Source organism: Pantherophis guttatus, chromosome 18 (genome assembly GCF_059756535.1).
Source record: "Pantherophis guttatus breed Tessera chromosome 18, ASM5975653v1, whole genome shotgun sequence".
Lineage (NCBI taxonomy): Eukaryota > Metazoa > Chordata > Lepidosauria > Squamata > Colubridae > Pantherophis > Pantherophis guttatus.
Window position 1 is genome coordinate 1415035 of NC_142080.1, and position 22713 is coordinate 1437747.

The 22713-nt window shown below is 45.3% G+C and overlaps 1 protein-coding gene and 1 long non-coding RNA gene across 2 annotated transcripts; one reads left to right on the forward strand and one right to left on the reverse strand.

Annotated features, from left to right (window-relative positions):
• The first annotated feature begins 5445 nt into the window (after positions 1–5445).
• LOC148111489 (uncharacterized) lies at positions 5446–7769 on the forward strand. The gene is made up of 2 exons (XR_015730367.1): positions 5446–5597; positions 7282–7769. It is a non-coding gene; the product is annotated as an uncharacterized LOC148111489 (long non-coding RNA).
• Positions 7770–11549: 3780 nt separating this feature from the next.
• LOC117676284 (uncharacterized) lies at positions 11550–14665 on the reverse strand. Its single transcript, XM_034435662.3, has 2 exons — positions 14556–14665; positions 11550–13628 (listed from the first exon to the last, which is right to left on the reverse strand). Exon 2 carries the CDS (start codon positions 13610–13612, stop codon positions 12740–12742), a length of 873 nt encoding a protein of 290 aa, XP_034291553.1. The 5' UTR covers positions 13613–13628; positions 14556–14665; the 3' UTR covers positions 11550–12739.
• Between the last annotated feature and the right edge of the window lie 8048 nt (positions 14666–22713).

Below are 22713 nucleotides of genomic sequence, written 5' to 3' on the forward strand. Positions count from 1 at the left end.
CCCAAGGAAGTTATTAAGGAAGTCATGCCTTATTCACACCAGAGTTCCAGAAAGTTGCCCATTCAAACTCAACCCGGGACCGACCCTGCTTAGCTTCTGAATCCACAAAAGGAGCAAGCTGCCACCTGCTGAAGCATTGTGGGAAGAAATGCAATTATTAAAGATCTTTTTCAGCCTTGAGAAAAAGAGTAAAAACCGCCCACCTTAATTCTGCTGGGTTTTAAAGACTCTGATTACCCATTATTATTATTATTATTTTTTAGAAAAATCATATATTATTCCCAGAGAGAGCAGCCATTCACCTGAAGGAAACGGGGCGTTTGCCAAAATCACGTTGACAGATTTTCTTTTTCTTTTTTCTAATGATGGTGGAAAAACAACAACAAACCAGGTTGTCAGGATCCACCTTCATGGCGAGATTTGTCCAAACACGTTTTAACTTTTTTAGAAGAGGGTCAAAAGTTTGCTACCGTCTGGAATGTCGGAGAGGGAAAAAACCCCCATATTTCCCTCTTGAAGGACTGCTATTATTTCCTTTCATGGAAAGTCCTTTCTTTATCGGCCTATTTTCAAGAAATCCTAGAGTTTCTTAGGGTCGGGAGGACCTCGAAAGTTTTCTAGTCCATCTTCCAAATTATTTTATTGTGAGCAGATTTGAAAGTTATTTTGATTGGGGTAACAACTCCAGAGACTGAAGGAAAATGAACCTGAGGTATTTTAATTCCAGGTAGTCCTCGATGTACGACCACAATGGAGCCCAAAACTGGTGTTGCTAAGTGAGAAACCTGTGAACTGAGTTTTGCCCCGTTTTACGACGTTCCTTGTCGCCTTTGTTCGCGGAATCGCTGCGGTTCTTAAATTAGTCGCATGGTTGTTGAGTGAATCTGACTTCCCCATTGTCAGAAGGTCGCAAAAGAGGATCGCGACCAATAGTGGGTTTCGAAATTTATTACTATCGGTTCTGTGGGCGTGGCTTGGCTTGGTGGGCATGGCAGGGGAAGGATACTGCAAAATCTCCATTCCCACCCCACTCCAGGGGAAGGATACTGCAAAATCCCCATTCCCACCCCACTCCAGGGGAAGGATACTGCAAAATCCCCATTTCCTCCCGATCAGCTGGGACTCGGGAGACAGAGAATAGATGGGGGGTGGGGCCAGTCAGAATTTTTACTACCAGTTCTCTGAACGACTCAAAATCTCCGCTACCGGTTCCCCAGAACTGGTCAGAACCTGCCGAAACCCACCTCTGATCGCAACGCTGAGGCAGTCATAAATGTGAATCAGTTGTCAAGTGTACGAATATAAATCGCGTCACCACGGAGATGCTGCGATGGTCGTAAGAGTGAAAAACGGTCATAAGTCACTTTTTTCCAGTTCCGTTGTAACTTCGGACAATCACTAAATGAATTGTTGTTAAGTCAAGGATTATTTGTACAAATAAATAAATAAATAAATGGAACCTCTACATACCGGGGCAGTGTACCTTAGAGCCAGAGGTTCAACCCAGCTGGGAGGAAAAACGATCTCGAAGAATGACATTCCGATAGGTTATAAATTTAAGCTATTCATAATTATGAGTTCAGGAAGGTTCCTTTCCTTTTTTGTGGGAGCAGCGTTTTCATTTCCGTACCCACCCAAGCTTCTTTCCTCCCTTCACTCCACCAGACAGGCCACAACAAGCTCCGTCAAAGAGGGAAAACCAGAATTATGCTTTGTCAGACCTGCCACCGCTTAAACCTCTGAACACAAATCATCCTGGGTTCCATGTGCTGAGACAGCCATAGTTCGTCAAATGTATGGCGGCATTGCAAAGCCAGAACTGAGAATCACGACCCCCAAATCCCTAAATTAAACCTTTCCCTCCCTTAACTGCCTCCTATTCCTGACCACCCATGACCGGTTGGGTTCAAGCAAGATGTTTTCAGAACGGTCACTTGAATCGTAGGTTGGTAAGCAACTGCCTTCTTCTCCCAGCTGGGTGACCTTGAGGCAGCATCTCGGGGAGATGCAGCCGTTACTTTCGCTTTCCCCCAAGCATCCATCCTTCCCAGTGTTCACGGTAGATTGTCACCGCATGGTAGCGAAGCACAAGCAAGTGTAAGATGGCAGTTGATAGTGCTTGTTGTATGTTTGTCAGCTCTCCCCAACCCTCCCTGCCTCCAACCAACCAAGTCAACACGAGAGACTCCAGGGTGCTTGGAAAAAGATTTATTGACAAGTGGCCTTGTTGGGATCATGTAGAGAAGCAAACAGGTTGCACTGAGTGACAGAGAAGGTAGAGGACAAATCCGGACTCTCGGAGCAGGCTGGAGAATGTGATCCGAGGCCGGCTGGAAAGCTTGGCGTAGAATCAGATGAACCGGAAGAGTAGAGAGGTGAGCGAAGGTCAAGGATGGCAGAGAGAAGTCCCTTTTAGCAGCTTGGTTCCTCTGGAGCGATGAGTGGGCTAAGCACCCTTAGCATGGGCTGTATTCTTGGTGGTCAGGTTGGCAGTGCCCGTTGTGCTCTGTGCCCTCAGCAGATCTTTAGTACTTGCCCTTGGAGCCCCCGCACTGGTCCCCACTTGATCCCTTGCCCTGGCAGACATTGGAGCTTCCGCACTGGTCCACGTGGCATCCCTTGACCTGGCCTCCACTTGATCCCTTGCCCTGGCAGACGTTGGAGCTTCCACACTGGTCCACGTGGCATCCCTTGACCTGACCTCCACTTGATCCCTTGCCCTGGCAGACATTGGAGCTTCCGCACTGGTCCACGTGGCATCCCTTGACCTGGCCTCCACTTGATCCCTTGCCCTGGCAGACATTGGAGCTTCCGCACTGGTCCACGTGGCATCCCTTGACCTGACCTCCACTTGATCCCTTGCCCTGGCAGACATTGGAGCTTCCGCACTGGTCCACGTGGCATCCCTTGACCTGGCCTCCACTTGATCCCTTGCCCTGGCTCACTGATGAGCAGCTGCAGTGGTCCCCAGAGGATCCCTTGCACTGGCCTCCAATTGATCCCTTGCACTGGTTTCCACCAGATCCCTGGCACTGGCTGATGCCAGATTCCTGGCACTGGCCCATACCAGATGCCTGGCTTTGGCTGAACCCTGAGGATTGAATCTGGGTCACCCCTGATCCCTGCATCTGGCTCACACCATGTCCCTGCATCTGGCTCACACCGGATGACTGGACCTGGGTCACCCCTGAGCCGTGGCATTGGGATGGTGCCGAATCCTGGCACTGGCTCACACCTGAGCCTCCGCACCCGGCTGATCCTTGGCTCTGTTGCATAGCTGGTACTTGGCTCTGGCCGCCTTTGCATTGGTTGGTGGTCTGGCCCATTGGGGGGAATCCCTGAGGCTGCTTGGTCTGCTGCATTGTAGATTTGTTTTTTGGGTGATCTGGAAGAAAAGAAAAGCCCATGAAAACCTCTTCCTCAATCATCAAAACCGGCCCTGGAATCCTCCAGGAGAATAAAACGAACGATGTCCATTTGAAGGATCACTTCATCTTCAGGAGAAGGGATGTTTCCCCTCAACCTCCATGCTTTTCCTCTCCTTTTTTCCCTCCTTACCACCTCCCTTCCTCCAAAATTCAAAGGAAAGCTATGTTTGCTTCCATATCTTGGTCCACCAGAGTCAAAAAAAAAAAAAGACTTTAGACCAGAGGTCTTCAAACTTTTCCTGGGAGTTGAAGTCCACAAGTCTTAAAGCTGCCAAGTTTGAAGACCTCTGCTCTAGACCCTTCCTTCTATGCCAGTCCTCAGCTGCTCCTTCCTTCTATGCCAAACCCAAGGAAGATCCACCACTTTGCCCACTGCTCAAGAGACAACCAGCCCAAAGTCAACTTACCCAACACAAAATGTGAACTTTGTCCCGGCAGACAGGAGAGGAACGCTTGTTGGATCTGGAGCCGCATCTGGTCTTTTTATACCCGTAGAGGTCCTTCCACTTCTAACCTACCCAGGAAGTCAACGTGAGCGACTGAAGACTCATCCAGCTTCAACACCCCTCTTGTCATCACGAGATCTTCCTCAAATGGATTCTTTGTGATTTTTAGCTCTTTTTCTCCAGTAATTAAACACCCTGTTTTGAAAACACGTCCGATTTAATGAGGGCGTGCAACTTTCCTTCAGAGAGTAACGAGTTTGAGTGATCAAGTCAAATGTGGTGGCCACCAACATTGAGGTCTTCTCGCTCAACTACTCCTCTCTGGCCTTCTCACATATCATCAATTCAGGACCACTTTTTCCAGTCGTGGTCTCCTGAGATGGTCAAAATCTGTTCAGAGTGAATGCTGGGTGATTTTCGAAGTTCACATGTTGGTCAAAAGCTACCTACTTCAATATCCTACTGCAAGACTGTCCTTCCAGGACAGGATATTTTTTGGGGGTGGGGGCTAAAGGGTGATCTGAAAATGCTTTGGAAAAACATCAAAAATGTTTGGGAGAAAAAGAAGAAGAAGTAGATAGATGAGCTGGAGGAAGAAGACAAAGTGGGAAATAATAATGACATTACTTGGATAATTGCTAAGTTTATGATCGGAGTTGATACATCTAAAGAACATCACCATTTTATTTGCTCTTCATCCTAGGTTATTCCTTGAAGAATAAAATAACAACCATCACCACAACGGGTAAAGGTTCCCCTCGCACATACGTGCTAGTCGTTCCCGACTCTAGGGGGCGGTGCTCATCTCCATTTCAAAGCCAAAGAACCAGCCCTGTCCGAACACGTCTCCGGGGTCTTGTGCCTGGCATGACTCAATGCCGAAGGCGCACGGAATGCTGTTCCCTTCCCACCAAAGGTGGTCCCTATTTTTCTACTTGCATTTTTTTTTACATGCTTTCGAACTGCTAGGTTGTCCCAGAAGCTGGGACAAGTCATGGGAGCTCACCCCGTTACGCGGCACTAGGGATTCGAACCGCTGAACTGTCGACCTTTCGACCGACCAGCTCAACATCTTAGCCATTGAGCCACCGCGTCCCCACAACAAAGGGCACCTTAAATAGCAGATTGGTGGTAGGGGAACATTTCATAACCCAACAAAGATTCTTGTCTCTTTTCCAAGTTGGCTTTAATTTGGGCCACTTTTCCTCCAGTTGAGGTCAACTTAATTAATTTAGGTAACTAAGCCCTCTAAGAATTTGCACTTAGATTTGGGGGGTAGGGACGTATCCAGGATGCCAAATTTGCTGGACCTTCTCCTTCTGGCCTTCATTTCCCCCCATGATGCCAGCTGAAGTTGATGGCCATCAGCCAAGATTGGCTTTTCCAAACCACGTGAGATCGGAAGACAAACTTAGGAATGCTTCATTAGCCATCTATCAAAACCTAATTAAGAGACACACGTTGTTCTCCACGAGGGCGAATGCTTCTTCTGTTCTTTGATTTTCTTTTTTAGGAAAAAAAAAAAGGGAAATTTAGGAGCTGAAAGCCCCATGATGCCACCAGGGTGGCTTCTCGTTCTGTCAATCTTCGCCAAAGACACAGACCTTGTCATCTGTGTCTCCTGATGAATTATGGCATGAGGAGCTATATAAGCTCTTTCCTTTGGACACCTGACAAAACTTTCAGCCTTCCTTTAGCATCACCGTCTGTCAACAAGTCGTGGGTAAGTTGGTTCTATTTGTTTTGGGACATCTCTCTCTCTCTCTCTGCCCAATTCTTCATCAAGGGTCAACAATTTCCGTAGTCAGTTGGTTCAGGTAATGATCTAGCAAGGGTTGTCCGCAACTACATCCGTTGGAAAGCAAGGTGCAAACTCAACTTAGATACCTGTTCCTCAAGATCTACTTGCGGCGATTATATTTTCAAGGTTGAGTGATGCCTAACGTTGAATTAATGGGATTTTGATGGTCCTTTAGCTGGATGTTAATTATGGAAAACATCAAGACTATTTTATCTAGGATGGGATAGATAGACCTCAGGCAGACTTTTCTTCACCTTCTGTGGAGAAGAAATGCTCAGCTGAAGTTCCTTCAGGCTGATGTCTTCTTCTGCACAGTAGATGGCACTTGATTGACCATGTTCCTCAGTCAAAGAGCTGTTTGCTCAGCTCTCTTTCTCAACTCACGGCTCAAGATGAGAAGCTGAGATTTCACATGTAGTCATTTAGGTTCCTACTTAACGAACGGCCCTTCCCAAAAATCTCTCTTGTTAACTCAGTTTGGTTATTTTAGATCTCATTAGCGGAGAAGTGGGTGTGATTTCAAAAGGTGGACAGCTAGTCCAGCCCTCTCCACATGATTCTCTTTGATCTCCACTTTGGAGTCCTCCTTTTGAAGATTGAGAAAGAAATGAGTCAAGGTGTATGTAACCTGAGAGAGGGAGGTTAAAATATAATTGTACTTGTAACTGCTTTGAAGAAAATGGGAAGCCACTTCTTGGTATATTTTTTCTACTTTTCTTTTGTCTTTTTCTTCATCTTCTTACTTTCCCCGCCCAATTTTAGCTTTTTCCTGTTATTGGTCCCTTTCTCTTTCTTCTTTTTAGTTCTATTTAGTTTGTGTTGGTTCTTATTATTGTAGTTAAAACACTCAACAGTCTCTCTCTCTCTCCCTTTTCCTCTCCCCCTCTCCCCCTTTCTGTCTCCCCCCTCTGTCTCTCCCTCTCTCCCTCTCCTTCTCCCCTCTCTCCTTTCCTTTCTCTCCCTTTCTCTCCCTTTCCCCCTCTCCTCCTTTTCCTCTCCCCCCTCCCCCTCTCTGTCTCTCCCTCTCTCCCTTTTCCCCTCTCTCTCCTTCTCTCTCTCTCCCCTCTCTCACTTTTCCTTTCTCTCCCTTTCCCTCCCTTTCCCCCCTCTCCCTTTCCCTCTCTCCCCCTTTCCCTCTCCCCTCTCCCTCTCCCCTCTCTGTCTCTCCCTCTTTCTCTCTCCCTTTTCCTCTCCCTCTCCTTCTCTCCCTCTCTCCATTTTCCTTTCTCCCCCTTTCTTTCTCCCCCTTCCCCCCCTCTGTTCTCTCCCTGTCTCCCTCTCCTCCATCTCCTTGTTTTGAAGATTGCATGAACTTATCCAGGATCTTTAAGAACCAAGGTTTAATTAAGCTGAAAATTTGCCTGTGATTTGCTGAGTGAAAGCTAGGGTGACCAGGTTGACAAATGTACCAGGACTGTGATCTGGGACCTCCCCACCCCCAATCAAATTTATTGCCCCAAATCTGGAGGACAAGATGTTTTGGTTGTAACTCTAGCACAGAACAAGGTTCTCTCTCTTCCCCCAAGAATCCCAAGACAAGTCATGGAGAGATTTGTGTCCTTCTATGTGTCTCCAAGAAATGCATCTTTGCTCTGTATCTTTTCAGCTGTCCCCGAGCTGAAGATGTCTCAACAGCAGTGCAAGCAGACCCCATGTGTCCCACCGGTACTTTGCCAGTGTACTTCAAGTTGCTCAAAGCCCTTTGAGCCACCAACCTGTTATGTATCGTCTGGACCTCAGTGCCCAGGATCGACTGGACCTCAGTGCCCAGGATCGACTGGACCTCAGTGCCCAGGATCTACTGAATATCAGTGCCCAGGATCTACTGAATATCAGTGCCCAGGATCGACTGGACCTCAGTGCCCAGGATCGACTGGACCTCAGTGCCCAGGGTCTACTGAATATCAGTGCCCAGGATCTACTGGATCTCAGTGCCCAGGATCGACTGGAAGTTCATGCCAGAATCCCACCTGCCCATCTGGAAACGAGGGGTGTTTCTGCCGCCTCTCCCAGCAGCAGTGCTAAACTCCCTTAGGAAGCGTCTCTCGCCTAGAGATGGAAGCCCACCAATAAATGTTTGTCTGTAAGCATATCCCCACTCGTGTCCTCATTCTTCTCAGGGACCTTCTCGGTGCTCATGCCTCGTCCGTACATTTCATTCTGCTGTGCGGTTGCTTTCTTGCCTAGCTTGGTTTTCTCGCATCGAAACGGATCTTGGAGCCACCAACATCTCACTGGGCTCCTCAGAATGTCAGAGGACAAGCTTGCCTCCATTGTGTATTTAAAGTGGTGTGAATTTAAGACCACTGTTTCATGACTTTAATCCTACCTGTAGTGTTGTCCCAGTCAAATCTTTACTATTGATAAGAGTTTTAAGGAATGGGATGAACTATACCCAACCCAACCCAACCCAATCCAATCCAATCCATTCCAACTCAACCCAACCCAACCCAACCCAACTCAACCCAACCCAACCCAACCCAACCCAACCCAATCCAAATGTTGACTGTTTCCCCCCTCTAAATCTAAATATTTTGTACATTTCAAACTCTACGTTTTTTCAGATACAGATAATGCTCAACATACGACCATAATCGAGCCCAAAATTTCTGTTCTTAAGCGAGACATTTGTTAAGTGAATTTTGTCCCATTTTACAACCTTTCTTGCCACAGTCCTTAAGTGAACCACTGCCATTGTTAAGTTAATCATCCAGTTGTTAAGTGACTTTGCTGGTCAAAAGGTCACATGTCCACTTGACCCTGTGGACCTTCCGACCATCATAAATATGACTCAGTTGCCAAGCATCTGAATTTTGATCATGGGACTACGGTGCAGCGGTCATAAGTGTGAAAAAATGGTCATAAGTCACTTTTTTCAGTGCTGTTGTAACTTGAAACAGTCACTAAATTAATGGTTGTAAGTCAAGGATTACCTGTTGAAGGAAGAAGTCAAGGATTCTTCCTAGCGAATGACACATTTTTCTCACTAGTCTAACATTTATATCCCAACGTTTCATGGAGCAACCCAATAAATCAGGGTATAAATATGAGCCCCAATAGGAATTTCACCCTTTAACTGAGCAAGAGAAATCAGAGTGAAACTTTTTCCATCAAGATAATCTAGTGTTGTTGTCGTTAGTTGCGAAGTTGTGTCTGCCCCATCGCGACCCCATGGACAACGTTCCTCCAGGCCTTCCTGTCCTCTACCATCCTCTGGAGTCCATTGAAGCTCACGCCGACTGCTTCCATGACTCCATCCAGCCTCCTCGTTCTCTGCCGTCCCCTTCTTCTTCTTTTGCCCTCCATCATTCCCAGCATTTGGCTCTTCTCCAGGGAGTCCTTCCTTCTCATTAGGCGGCCAAAATCTTTGAGTTTCCTCTTCAGGATCTGGCCTTCTAGAGAGCAATCAGGGTTGATCTCCTTTAGGACCGACTGGTTTGATTGCCTGGCAGTCCAAGGGACTCGCAGAAGTCTTCTCCAGCACCAGAGTTCAAAGGCCTCCATTCTTTGGTGCTCAGCCTTTCTTATGATCCACAGACCAGACATTGCAACTGGGAACAATCTAGTAGGTTATGAAATCCCAGAAACCTCTCTCTCTCTCTCTCTCCCTCTCTCTCTCTCTCTCTCTCTCTCCCTCCCTCCCTCTCTCTCATCTCCCTCTCTCTCATCTCTCTCCCTCCCTCCCTCTCTCTCATCTCCCTCTCTCTCATCTCTCTCCCTCCCTCCCTCTCTCTCATCTGTCTCCCTCCCTCCCTCTCATCTCTCAACCTCCCTCCCTCTCTCATCTCCCTCTCTCCCTCCCTCTCTCCCTCCCTCTCCCTCTCTCATCTCCCTCTCTCTCATCTCCCCCCTCTCTCGTGTATGTGTGTGTTCCCTCTTGAACCATTTCCAAAAATAGGGGAGGTTGTGTTTTTTTTTTTTTTTGTTTGGCTGATGTTGTTCTTTGGGTGCTTTTTACCATATTTAAATCATTTCAGGTTCCCAGATATATCCTACTATTAAACCCTTTCCCACTCAGCTTCCTTAATGTTCTTCCTTCTTCCACAAACCTTCTCCTTTTTTTTTTTTCCCTGCCCAAATTCAGCCTACAGAGATAGGTCTCTTTTAAAAAAACAACAACACACACACAACAACTTCCTGATGTGAATTTTGCAAGACTGGCTGAATCCTGGCTCAGCCAAGAATTCAAGAATATTTTTATTCCGATAAGAACTAGAGGCTGGAGGAAGAACCAGGAAGAAGGAAAGTGAATAGACACGTTGGGGCAGTAAATCTGCTTTTCTTACAACCTAGCGTAAATCAGTAGACAAAGAGTAGGCTAATTGTGTACTGTCAGCCTTCCCATGTTGTGTCTGCATCAGCATACTCATCAGCATACACAACACCTCTTCTCTTTCTTATCAATGTTGCAATTTGTTTTGGGGTTTTTTTTGCATATCATTGTTAATCGACCTCTTATCAGTACAGTAGTTTTTCATTGATAAGTTACAATTGCTTCCCTACATTTGGTTTAAGTTTAAGTTTATTTATTTGTCAAGCATATATAGGTAAAAAGTATAAACATAATTTGAATACATGAAAAGAGTAAGTAAAAAGGAATATTAGGACAGAGACGGAAGGCACGCTGGTGCGCTTATACACGCCCCTTACAGACCTCTTAGGAACGGGGTGAGGTCAACAATAGACAGTTTAAGGTTAAAGTTTTGGGGGTTTGGGGAAGAAACTACAGAATCAGGTGGTGCATTCCAGGCACTGACCAAAAATCACCAAAAGATTGCATGGAGTAGGTAGACTTGAGTAGACCAGTTGCTTCCTAGAAGGCCTTCTCTATTGTTGATCTACGTTCTGATCATCTAGCCTCTTGTCGCGGAGATTTCAAATCCCAGAATTCTCCCCCGAGGGCCATGCTGGCTGGGGAATTCATGGGATTTGAAGTGGGCACATCTGGAAGTTCTCCAGATCTATGTCCTGATCTCCTGGTCCTGCTTGTACCATGTGGTTGGCATCCTTTGGAGTGTGTTGGGATGGTCTCCTCCTTGTCACGGTTCACACTTTTGAAGGCCCACTAATTGTACTTCTGCTGATGGTTCTGAAGTCCTGGTCTCAAGATGATCATCTAACAGTGATGGATGTTCTCCAGGAAACTTTATGTGAAATGTATAGGTCTTCTTCTCTAGCAGTGGGGTGCGATTAGAAAACTGAGAAGATAAAGTGGCCACCGCCAAACCTCTGTCTCTGCTACTGGCTTGAGGTCATCTCAGGTGTGAAATGAACCAGTAGCGATGACGGCCGGTGGTTCATGCACAGAGCATAAGCACATGCAGTGCGTGCACTTCCAAAGCGGTTGGGAAGGTAAGTAGATTTTACCCCTGGGTCATCTCCTCACTTAGTCAAAAATAGAAGCCAAAGTGCTTCCCAATTCTAAATCTATTCTATTCGACCTACAGATTGTGGACTTTGACTATATGGGAAGTCCGAGCTGATTTTTCAAATGACCCAGTTTTCATCTTAGCACCAGCTCAGATCTGGCAGATCTCAAATTCTTACACGTTGCTTTGCGTAATTCTTGGCATGAACACTCTCTCTGAAATTTGGGAGGTGTGTTACCTGTGTTTGACATCTTGTTGAGGTCAACCTCAGTTGGCCTAGTTTGGGAATTGAACTGGAAGACGTTAACTTATCTACATCTGTCCAACCCACTCTCTGCTTTACCCCTCATTCCTTAAGACACTCCACTTGCTTTGTATAATTAATATTTTTTTTTGTTAAATTAAAGTCAATATTGAATTTCCAGGAACCAAAATCGATGCAGTGTTGTTGTTTTTTTTAAAAACCCAAATTAGATGTAGAACTTTCAAAACAAAAGTCAACGGATTCATTGTTTTTCCTTTATTCGTTCAATTTATTTACAAGTTGGTTAAAGATAAATTCAGAAGTATGAAGACTCAGCATCTTTATGGCAACATGTTGACTCCATGGAGAGGAGACACGCTTGCAACCCAATCATGATACAGGTGTCATCTGGCAAAATCAGCTTCCTGCCATCCAGTTCACAATTTAAAAATAATAAAAATTAAACCTGTATTTACTGTACTAAAACCATGATTTTCTGAAGGTTAATTATTTTGGGGGTGTTCACTCTGATTGAGAAACCCTGAAAAGTTTCAGCCTTTCCCCAATATTCCATGGGCATCTGAGAGGTTGAGCTTCTCCTGACCTTCTCCCTGAAGATTAAAGAACTTCCCAGTGTCTTCTGAGGGGTCTTGCCATTCCAGAAGACACCTTTTGAAAAACATTTTGCAGGATCTAAAGGTACGTTGGACTTTCCAAACCAAGGTGAAGAATTTATGGCCCTTGGGATATGGTTTGTAGTCCAATTTATACCCATCCTAGCCAATAAGACCATTGGTCCAATGATAGTCTATCAACCTCTGGAGAACCACCAACCCACAATTTCTTCTCTACAGAGAGCAGATCTTCCATTTTGGTTGACTTAGGAATTTGTCCTATCTAAAGTGTGGGGCAAATAGCTGACTAGACTAGGTCTCTCCTGATAGCGAAGGGGAGGAGCTTAAATAACAAGGTGGACCTTCTCTCTCACTTCTCAAAGTCCAACTTTGGAGGGTCTAAGCTAGCTTTGCGTTTCACCGACACCCAACTCTGCAGTGTTCTTTGAGAATGGCTGGTGTGGAAAATCAACCGAGTCCCCCATCACACCTCCTTCGGGGATATATAAATGGTACAAAGAATAAGAAGTAATTACAAATTTTACAGATGAGCGAGACTATGACTGTTAAGGTAGAATAAACGCAACAGTATGGTTAACATAAAGAGAAAACACCCCCAAAAAGGAGAACATTCGAGATTATATTGCGCCTCTATTGAAAAATCCACTCTGGTTGGAAATTGAAACATGATCACATTTATAGACATGATGAGACTTCTGGGTGAGACTTCTGCAACGTTAGAAGAATTTCTTAAAGCATTTCAAAGGGATACAAAGATGAGGTATGTTTGATGTGGTAAGATGTAGACTCAGAGAGATGGATTCTTCACTGACTCGCTCATTTATTCTGGGGTGGCCATGAACATGGCTGCTTCTTCTGCTGCTGTTGGTCACAGGGAGGTGGCTGTTTGCACGGAGGCTCCTGAGGAGGACACGGTTTGGGTTCTGGGCACGGAGTTGGGATGACCACGACTGGTGGCTGCTTGCATGGAGGTTCTTGTGGAGGACATGGTTTGGGTTCTGGGCACGGAGTTGGGATGACCACGACTGGTGGCTCCTTGCATGGAGGTTCTTGTGGAGGACATGGTTTGGGTTCTGGACATGGAGTTGGAGGCTGCTTGCACTGAGTCTTCTGTTGACAATCTGGAGTTGGCTCCTTTGGAGGACACGGTTCTGGTTCTTTAGGAGAACATGGAGTTGGTGCTGGTGGCTCTTTGCATGGAGGTTTTTGTGGAGGGATAACCACGATTGGTGGCTCCTTGCATGGAGGCTCTTGTGGTGGTTTGGGCTCTGGGCATGGAGTTGGGATAACGGGTGGCTCCTTGCATTGAGATTTCTGTTGACAACACTGTTCCTCCTGTGGAGGACATGGGGTTGGAGCTGGAGGTTCCTTGCATGGAGGCTCCTTTGGAGGACATGGCTTAGGTTCTGGACATGGAGTCGGGATGACCACCACTGGTGGCTCCTTGCACGGAGGCTCCTTTGGAGGACATGGCTTAGGCTCTGGACACGGGATGATCACCACTGGTGGTTCCTTGCATGGTGGCTCCTGTGGAGGACACGGCTTAGGTTCTGGCACATGTGGAGTTGGCACGTCCACAACTGGGGGTTGCTTGCATTGCTGCTCCGGTGGGCACGGCGCTGTCTTGCAGACTTCAGGGGGCAAAGTCGGAGCTTGCTTGCGTTGATGCTGGTGCTGGGAAGATGCCATTTTCACTGCAAAAAACCTGCAAATCAGAGAAAAAGGGTTCGCATTGGATGTTCTCACCTTTTCACAGACACGAAACATTTGCAAGGAAAGGAACGATCAAACAAACCACTTAGCATTAATAGCTCCACAACCCGGTGAAGGAACCCCAAGGATCGTCTCCAGAAGTTGTGGATGCTCCAACATTGGAAGTTTTTAAGAAGAGATTGGACAACCATTGGTCTGGATTGGTATAGGGACCCCTGCCTGAGCAGGAGAGTTTGGACTAGAACAGGGGTCTCCAACCTTGGCAACTTTAAGACTTGTGGACTTCAGCTCCCAGAATTCCTCAGACAGGTGGCTGAGGAATTCTGGGAGTTGAAGCAGGGGTGAAATCCTCCCGGTTCAGACCGGATCGGGCAATCCGGTTTTAACCAGGAAGTAATGTATTCTTTATCTTCTGCGCATGTGTAGTGCATGCACTTCTGAACCGGTAAGGAAGGTAAGTAGATTTCACCCCTGAGTTGAACTCCACAAGTCTTAAAGTTGCCAAGGTTGGAGACCCCTGGGTAGAAGACTTCCAAGCTCCCTTCCAACTCTGTTATTTTGATTATCATCACATTATCATCCCCATTTGTATCTCATCATCCAAAAATGGATGGATGAAATCTAAAAGCTTTCTACCGAACAACGCAAAAATGCGGAACGAATTGTCTTCCTACAATAAACACCCCCTTAAATGAATTACCCTTACTGCGCAGTTACCCACGAAACGTTACAATCGTAGGAACAGTAGCTACACGCTGTAGTAGCACGATGAGTAGTAACCCCAGTAGCGAGGCGAGGAGGAGCTTTGTACGGGCAGTAATAGCAGCACCGGAGCTGAAAGAGATGATCCAAGCAACCCGAGAAATGTAGGCGATCAGGATGGAATTAGGACTCCGTCGAGAAGTGCTAAGAGCCTTACCTGACAGGTCTCCAAGATAATGCTGGAAGGAATTAAGTTGTTCCCCAATGTTAAACACTTTTATATTGTCCCCAAGCCCAGCCCTTCTGATAGGGTGTGTAAATCAGGGTGACTCTAACTTTTCACAAGGCTGAATTAATCACTCTCTTCAGGAAGGCAACTCCCTTCTTGAACATTGCTTCTTGAGACGGTTTGATGCAATATCTGCCAATCCTCTTCATGATTGACCCATATGGTAGAGGGAAGTTCTTAGATCCTTCACCCTCAGAACTGGCAGGGCTATGCTTAGAAAAAGAAAAGTGAGGAAGGGGATAAGGTGACCCGTGATGGACCGACGGGCCACCTTCTTTGCGCGAAGGTAATCGGAAGTTTTTATTTGACTCGGAAGTGTCATCTCAAAAGGGATGGTGTCCTCCATGCATCTACAGCTTTTGAGATCTTCTTCTTCTTTGGCTCTTGGGTGGTCATTGAACAAAGTCAGTGGGAAATGAGAAAGTCATTGTTGAGTGAGGGAAGACTCTCTTTAAATTAAATATACATCTTCTACTTAGATACAAGGTCATGTGAGAAGTCTAAATCTCCAGATTTGTGTCCACGTTCAGTTGCTTTGGATCAGAGGGTGGGGTTGGGCTAAATGACCTCCAAGGTCCCATCCAAATCTGTTACTGTTACATCCACAGAAGGCCTTACATGAGTCTAAAAGCTTGAAATAACCATCGTTGCTTTCTGGATTAATTAATTAATTGAGGAAAAGACAATCGATCAAGTTCTTAATCGAAGGTCGGGTTTTTTTCCCCCTGCCATGGAAAGACTTCTATGTTGCAATCATGGGTACTTTTTTTTTAAAAAAGGGAAAAATTTGAGAAACGTAAGACATTATTAGAATATCAGGCATCATGAATCTCCTCTATCTTATATCCGTTTGAATGTTATACATTATCCATCTTTTTCATGGTTAGCATCTGAAGTGTCTAGAATTCTGGGTGGGAATGGACTGTGAAGAGAGTTTTTTTTTATCCATGGAGAAAGATTGTAAAATCAGTTCAATTTTATAGTTGAAACCTGACCTTATGATTGGATTGAATCTCATTCAATTCAGAGATTGAACCCAATGTCTTCTGAATTGAATCTCAGAATTATCTTAGATCTTCCCACAAACTCCTTCTGGCTAAAACACACAAAGAACGGTTATAGGAATTGGATATATTCAATTTAAGGAAAAGAAGGACTAAGGATGACATGATAGCAGTCTTCCAATATTTAAGGGGTTGCCACAAAGAAGGGGGGGTGTCCACCTATTCTCCAAAGCACCAGAAGGCAGGTGAAGAAACAATGGATGGAAACTAACCAAGGAGAGAAGCAACCTGAAATTCAGGAGAAATTTCCTGACAGCGAGAATGATTAATCAGTGGAAATTGTGGGTGCCACCTGAAATTGTGAGGGCTCCAACTCTGGAAGCTTTTAAGAAGAGACTGGACAACCAGTCTCTTCTTAAAAGGCGAACCTATGACACGCATGCCACAGGTGGCATGTGTAGCCATATCGATGGGCATGTGAGTTCAACTCCGGTCATAGGCCAGCTGATTTTCAGGCCTTCTGGGCCCACCAGAAGTAGGGAAACGCCATTTTCGGCCTCCGGAGGGCCTCCGGAGAGGTGGGGAAGGCTGTTTTCACCCTCCCCAGACTCCTAGAAAGACTCTGGAGGCTGGGGAGAGCAAAAAACGGGCCTACCGTGCCATCGCGTGCCAGGAGCAGGGGCAGCGGGGGAGTGGGGTCATGCGCGCATGCGTGGGGGCACGGCACATAGAATTATGGGTAATTGGGCACACACATGTGTGATCCCCCCCTGTCCCTGGCACGTGATGGCAAAAAGGTTAGCCATCACTGGTGTAGGATCTCCTGCTTAAGCAGGGGGTTGGACTAGAAGACCTCCAATGTCCCTTCCGGCTTTGTTATTCTATTATTCTGGTTCCTCTACAGGAATTTTGCCATTCGACTACAGATGTTTTATACCCGCTGAAATGTCTTAATTTTTATTGCAAAACTTCCTGCCCGTTCCTAATCTTTGGGTGCTTTTTTCAAAAGAGGTACAGCTCAATTTGTCAAAGCACGCCGGGCTGCCAAAAAATGAGCCAACCTTGACAGTTGGCAACCGACATTGAAATATTGCTGAGAAAGGGTGTGAGAGATTGTCCCATCCATTCGCCCCGTCTTGCAAACATTTCAAAATGGATTTATGCTGAATCAGCAAATCGGATTTCCCCCCCCCCCCCCCCGGGCAAAAATCCCCAAATCAGCATTGCTTCCTTAACAGGGTAACTCCTGAGATAGCTGGTTTTATTAATTAACTTCAGCAAACATCTCGGGAATTTTTTCATCTTCATGCTAATGTTCGACGTTGGAATGTCTTGCAATCTTATTTATCTTGGCCTTGGCAGCTGCAGGACGATTGTCTGAGGTGAACCACCAGAAGAAGTTCCAGGCGATTTCTACCAAGTTGGTTTCTACCAACATTCCTGCAAAATACGGAGACTCCAGATTCCTTAAAGGAGAAACTATGGCTTAGATTTTTCTCTTGTTTCTCCATCAGTTATTTCTGATTATGCCAGAAGGAACATTTTAACCTTATGGTGAAGCAAATGTGGAAGGAGTTGTCCACTCTTAGTACCTTCAGATATTTTTTCAAGGGAAAATAGCGACATTAAGCTAGGAGAAGGACATCTTAAAAATGATAATGGACTTTGGTGATTTTTTTTTTGAAAAAGTTTTTTTTTATTTCCCCCTCTCATAAACATATCTTAAATGTACAGCTTCTTATCTAACAAGAGAGGAAGGAGAGAGAAGGAAAGAAGAAAGGGAAAAGGAGAGGAAGAAAGAGAGGGGAAACAAGAGTAGGAGAGACAGTTAGAAGAGAGGAAGAAGGGAAGTGTGGGGGGAAAGGAAGGGGGAAGGAGAGGAGGAGAAGGAGAGGAGGAAAGAAGAAAGCAGAAGAGTAGATGGAAGAAGGGAGAGAAAGGAAAGAGAGGAGAGGGAGAAGAAGGATTATTGTAAAACAAGGGAGATGAAATGGTAGAAGAGCAACCCCGAATACACTTAAATTGTTTAGGATGAAGATTGTATTAGTATGAAAGTTAAAAGAAAAAGGACTTCATGTTGTGCACTGATTGGAACAAAGCCGGTTTGAATAAATCCAACTCAAATCTTAAAAGTTTCTCTCCTGTTCCTCTCCCAATTGTCTCTTTTATTGACACAAAGATGCTTTTCCTTTGGTGGTCTACTGCCTTCAGAAGACCTCTTAATTCTGCAGGGTTTCAATGTCACATATATATATATCTATGTGTTGTTGTTAGTTGCGAAGTCATGTATGACCCATTGTGACCCCATGGACAACGTTCCTCCAGGCCTTCCTGTCGTCTACCATCCTCTGGAGTCCATTGAAGCTCACGCCGACTGCTTTGATAACTCCATCCAACCATCTCGTTCTCTGTCATCCCCTTCTTCTTTTGCCCTCCATCGTTCCCAGCATTCGGCTCTTCTCCGGGGAGTCCTTCCTTCTCATTAGGTGGCCAAAGAATTTGACTTTCATCTTCAGGATCTGGCCTTCTAAAGAGCAGTCAGGGTTGATCTCTCCCAGGACTGACCGGTTGGATCGCCTTGCAATCCAAGGGACTCACAGGAGCCTTCTCCAGCACCGCTCCAGCACCGTTCAAAGGCCTCAATTCTTTGGTGCTCAGCCTTCCTTACCATCCAACTTTCACAGCCATCCATTGCAACTGGGAAAACCATCTCCTTGACTAGACGTACTTTGGATGGCAGGGTGATGTCTCTGCTTTTTAGTATGCTGTCTAGATTTGCCATGTCTTTCCTCCCCAGGAGCAAGCGTCTTTCAATTTCTTGGCTGCAGTCCCCAATCTGCGGCGATCTTGGAGCCCAGGAAAATAAAATCTGTCACTCCCTCCATTTCTTCTCCATCTATTTGCCAGGAATTGAGAGGGCCAGATGCCACGATCTTAGTTTTCTTAATGTTGAGTTTCAAGCACAACTTTTGCACTCTCCTCCTTCATCCGCATCAAGAGCCATATATATATATAATCTATGGAGTTATGCTAAGAAGGTTGGCCAAGGAGTTTTGGATAGCTTCAGATTGACCAAAAAAGCCACCATTAAAAAAGAAGTCCTAATGATCATCCATATTGACCACCCACCATCTAACGATCTACCCTACAACCAGCCCCAAGGATCCCATGTGAGATACCACCAAAAAGATGGAAGAGGACACACAAAAGATTGCATTCCGTGTTCTGCTTAATCGTCTTCACTGCCACCGTTTAGTCTAATCTATGCACGGGGCTGTTCTGAGGAGACATGCAACAGATATTATCTGGCGAAGGAAAAATAAATATCTGTCTGTAAAACCACCATGTCAGCTCATATTGATTTATGGAATCTGCCCAAGACACGTTCAATAAACGGGGTGAGGTATGTCCCATTATCATGAAGTCAGGGGCCCAACCCAGGAAAAAAATCTTGCAACCACTCAGCTGGGGCATTACTCATTCCCATCCTGAGCTAATTTTCAATTACAAAACCTGCAGCTAACACCTGCAGGGGAAAATTTAAAAAAAAAAGAGAGACTCAGAAATGTCTCTTGGACAATGAGCTGTCAGGGGTGATTCAGAAATGTAGCAAGACCAGACAAGCCACTGCAAGAAGGAATGTGGCTTCCATCATCTCCCAAAGATGTTTTTTTTTTCCAAAAAGGCAACTGGCATTCGTTTTTCCTCGAAGACATTTTGGCTTCTCATCCAAGGAGCTTCTTCAGTTCTGACCGAAACTGAACGAAGCTTCTTGGATGAGAAGTCAAACGTCTTCAAGGAAAAACGAAGCCCAATTGTCTTTTTGGAAAAAAGCATCTTTGGAACATCCACGACTTGGATGACTGAGAATCTCCGTAGACCAGTGGTGAAATGTAAAATTTGTTACTACCGGTTCTGTGGGTGTGGCCAACTTTTTTTAAAAAAACTTTTAAAAGCATTTTTTCTACAACCTCTTTGGCCAAAGAAGTTGGAGAAAAAAATGCTTTTAAAAGCCTCTGACGATCCCAGCTGAGTTGCCTGATCAGCAGAGAGGTTGTAAAAAAAATGCTTTTAAAAGCCTCTGACGATCAGGCAACTCAGCTGATTATTTCCCTCTCTGGTTCTTTCTGACACGTATCTGTCTTTTCTCTTAACGAAGGGAAAGATTTCCACAAGATTGAAGCCCGTCTGATGATTTTTAGCAACTTCCAATTGAGGTTCTCGGTAAAGGGAGGCCTGATGTGATGTGAAGGATGGCTTAGGACCAGGGAGAACTACGGCGAGATGTCTACTCCATCATGAAGCTGTGTGTAGGACTAGCAACTCATTATATCATTGTCTTAACTTATCTCATGGCATGTCCAGGCCTCCAACAGATGCCCTAATTAAATCACGAGTCTCAAGCCAAGCTTCAAAAGAAATCCAGTTATTTATTAGGAGCTTCATATTGGCACGTTTCCAAGTGAAGCCAGCTCTGACCCTACATAATTTACGCTCCAATTATGACCCTGTTTCCCCCCTCATCCCAGGACGTGTCATCAATCACATTCAACGGAGCAATTTTGTGGAGGTCACTCCCCTTCAGCTGCTGTAGGAAACCTGGGATACAGCCTTGAGAGAGATAAGCATGGAATATGCATCTGACTTTGGCTGCTGTGCAATTTTGCCAATTCCCCATCCCCCACTGGCCTATGGCAACTCGAGAGCAGGCCAGAGATGCTTTGCGAGTTGACACTAGGAATAGAATTAGCTAGTGTTGAAGAACTTTATCTATCATCTAGATATCCTGATCTTCACCTTCAGGATCCATGATAGAATGCCCTTCTAGACCCCTTCATGAGTAAACCTCTCTGTTATTCCATCAGTACCTTGAGACGGTCACCCCAAAACTTGTGATAACTTGGGAAAAGAAAAAAAGATGGGGCATGACTTTGTCTTCTGATAAAGAGAACTGGCCTGTGAGCTAATCTTTGGGCCTTTTTACTCATCCAACTTGTAAAATACAGTCACCTCAGCTTCCTAAATGGTGAAAATGTTTCCCTAATAGAAACCGCCTTCAAAAAGATGTCAGGAACCCTGCAACTAATATATATTTTTAATTAATGAACATAACATTTTAATTTTCACTTCTCACTTTCCCTAGTCATTTTGGCATCCTGGACAGAAGCGATGCCCTTTAATCAGACTTACATAAGGCTTACTCCCAAGGAGGTGAACCCTGATGTTTCCACATCACGTTTAATGTTCTCAACCATCCTATAGGATTGCAGTTGGGTTGCGTCACAGAAGGCGAGCCACTTATGTGATCTGACCTTCTGGCAACCACAGAACCAGATCCTGACTTGATCCTCCTTTGAGGTGGTTGAATTGAGCTGCTTTTGAAGTTGCTGTGAATGTGGGCACCTCAAAATCATAGCATCCCGAGAAATGACATTCTTAATTTGAGAATCCTTAGCAAGGGCTGTTGGTCCTCTGAAGTTGACCCAACTGAGAAGATACAAATGAGGGCTCTTAGATTTCCATTTTGTTCTTCCTTGGTGACTTGTAGGTTGTCTATCTCTGACATGAAGGAAAGCAACAGATACCGATTAACAGAGTTGGAAGGGATCTTGTAGGTCATCTAGTCCAACCCCCCACCCAAATCAGGAGACCCTACACCATTTCTGACAAATGGCAGTCCAATCTCTTCTTGAAAGTCTCAAGCAATGACGCTCCCACAACTTCCGAATTGAATGGAATGAAAAGAACTGATTGTGGCATTCGCTAACAACTCCAGAAATCAAGATGAAATCCTAGAGAGCCCCCACCCACCCCCAAATCTCAAAAGAAGGCACCACTAGGCATTCTGTCATGGTGACTGTTTTGTGGTTCATCTTTTGTAGGATGTAATGATGGAGGTGAGTACAAACAGATTGGTATTGGAGATCCCCACCCCACCCAAAAGCTTTCCAAAGTTATGTTAATCCAGATTGTCCTGTTTTAGAATCTCTTTCTCTTCTTCTCTGACTCTTCTGATTCTTCTAATCAGGAGGTAATTAAAGAGGAGTCAGAATATAGTCAGAAGGACAGCTGCAACCCCAACAGAGGTTCGCCCCCAGTTTTGTTCTGGTGGCTGACTGGGAGAGTGGCGGAAATGAAATCCTTGATAATCAGGTTGACTCAGTCTGATTGATTAGTTCTTGAACTGAAGCAACCAAGAAGAAATTGTCATTGATTCTTAAAGAGACAGCATGACTGATAACGTAACCAACATTGGGTGTCCATAATGAGAAGGAAAGATAGCTCACTCTGGGAAGCAGTTCCTCACACTTTTTAGAAAGTTTGGTTTTTCAGCAAATCACATATGGTTTTTGAGATGTGGTTTTTTTTTTAATTCTCTAGGGTTAAAAAGTAAAGGTTCCCCTCGCACATATGTGCTAGTTGTTCCCGACTCTAGGGGGCGGTGCTCATCTCCATTTCAAAGCTGAGGAGCCAGTGCTGTCCAAAGACGTCTCCATGGTCATATGGCTGGCAAGACTCAATGCTGAAGGCGCATGGAACGCTCTTACCTTCCCACCAAAGGTGGTTCCTATTTTTCTACTTGCATTTTTTACCTGCTTTCGAACTACTAGGTTGGCAGAAGCTGGGGCAAGTAATGGGAGCTCACTCCGTTACTCGGCACTAGGGATTCGAACCGCTGAACTGCCGACCTTTCGAACGACAAGCTCAGGGTCTTAGCCACTGAGCCACCGTGTCCCATCTCTAGGCTTAACCTTCTTTTAATCCTCTCTTCCATGGTCCAGAGACCCTAAGCTCACAGGGACCTTAGTGTAACTCCAAACCACTCTTAGGTTGGCTGTTGGAAGCTAAAATGATCCTTCTCACGTGCCAACAATGGGGTTACGTTTATGGCATTTGTCCAACCTCCTAACCCTTCCCTAACCCAGTTTAGCATGCCAGGTCAAGATAAACGGTGGTAGACAGTGCCCAAATATTATCCTATTCAATGAGTTGGGTGGGGAGGAGGAAAATGAAAGGGAGATGAGGAATTCTTTGCATCATCTTGTAATTAAAAGATGAGATAAGGAGTCACAAGATGGAGT

Coding starts and splice junctions, on each gene's coding strand:
- LOC117676284 (XM_034435662.3), bottom strand. CDS start 13,612: ATGGCATCTTCCCAGCACCAGCATCAACGCAAGCAAGCTCCGACTTTG.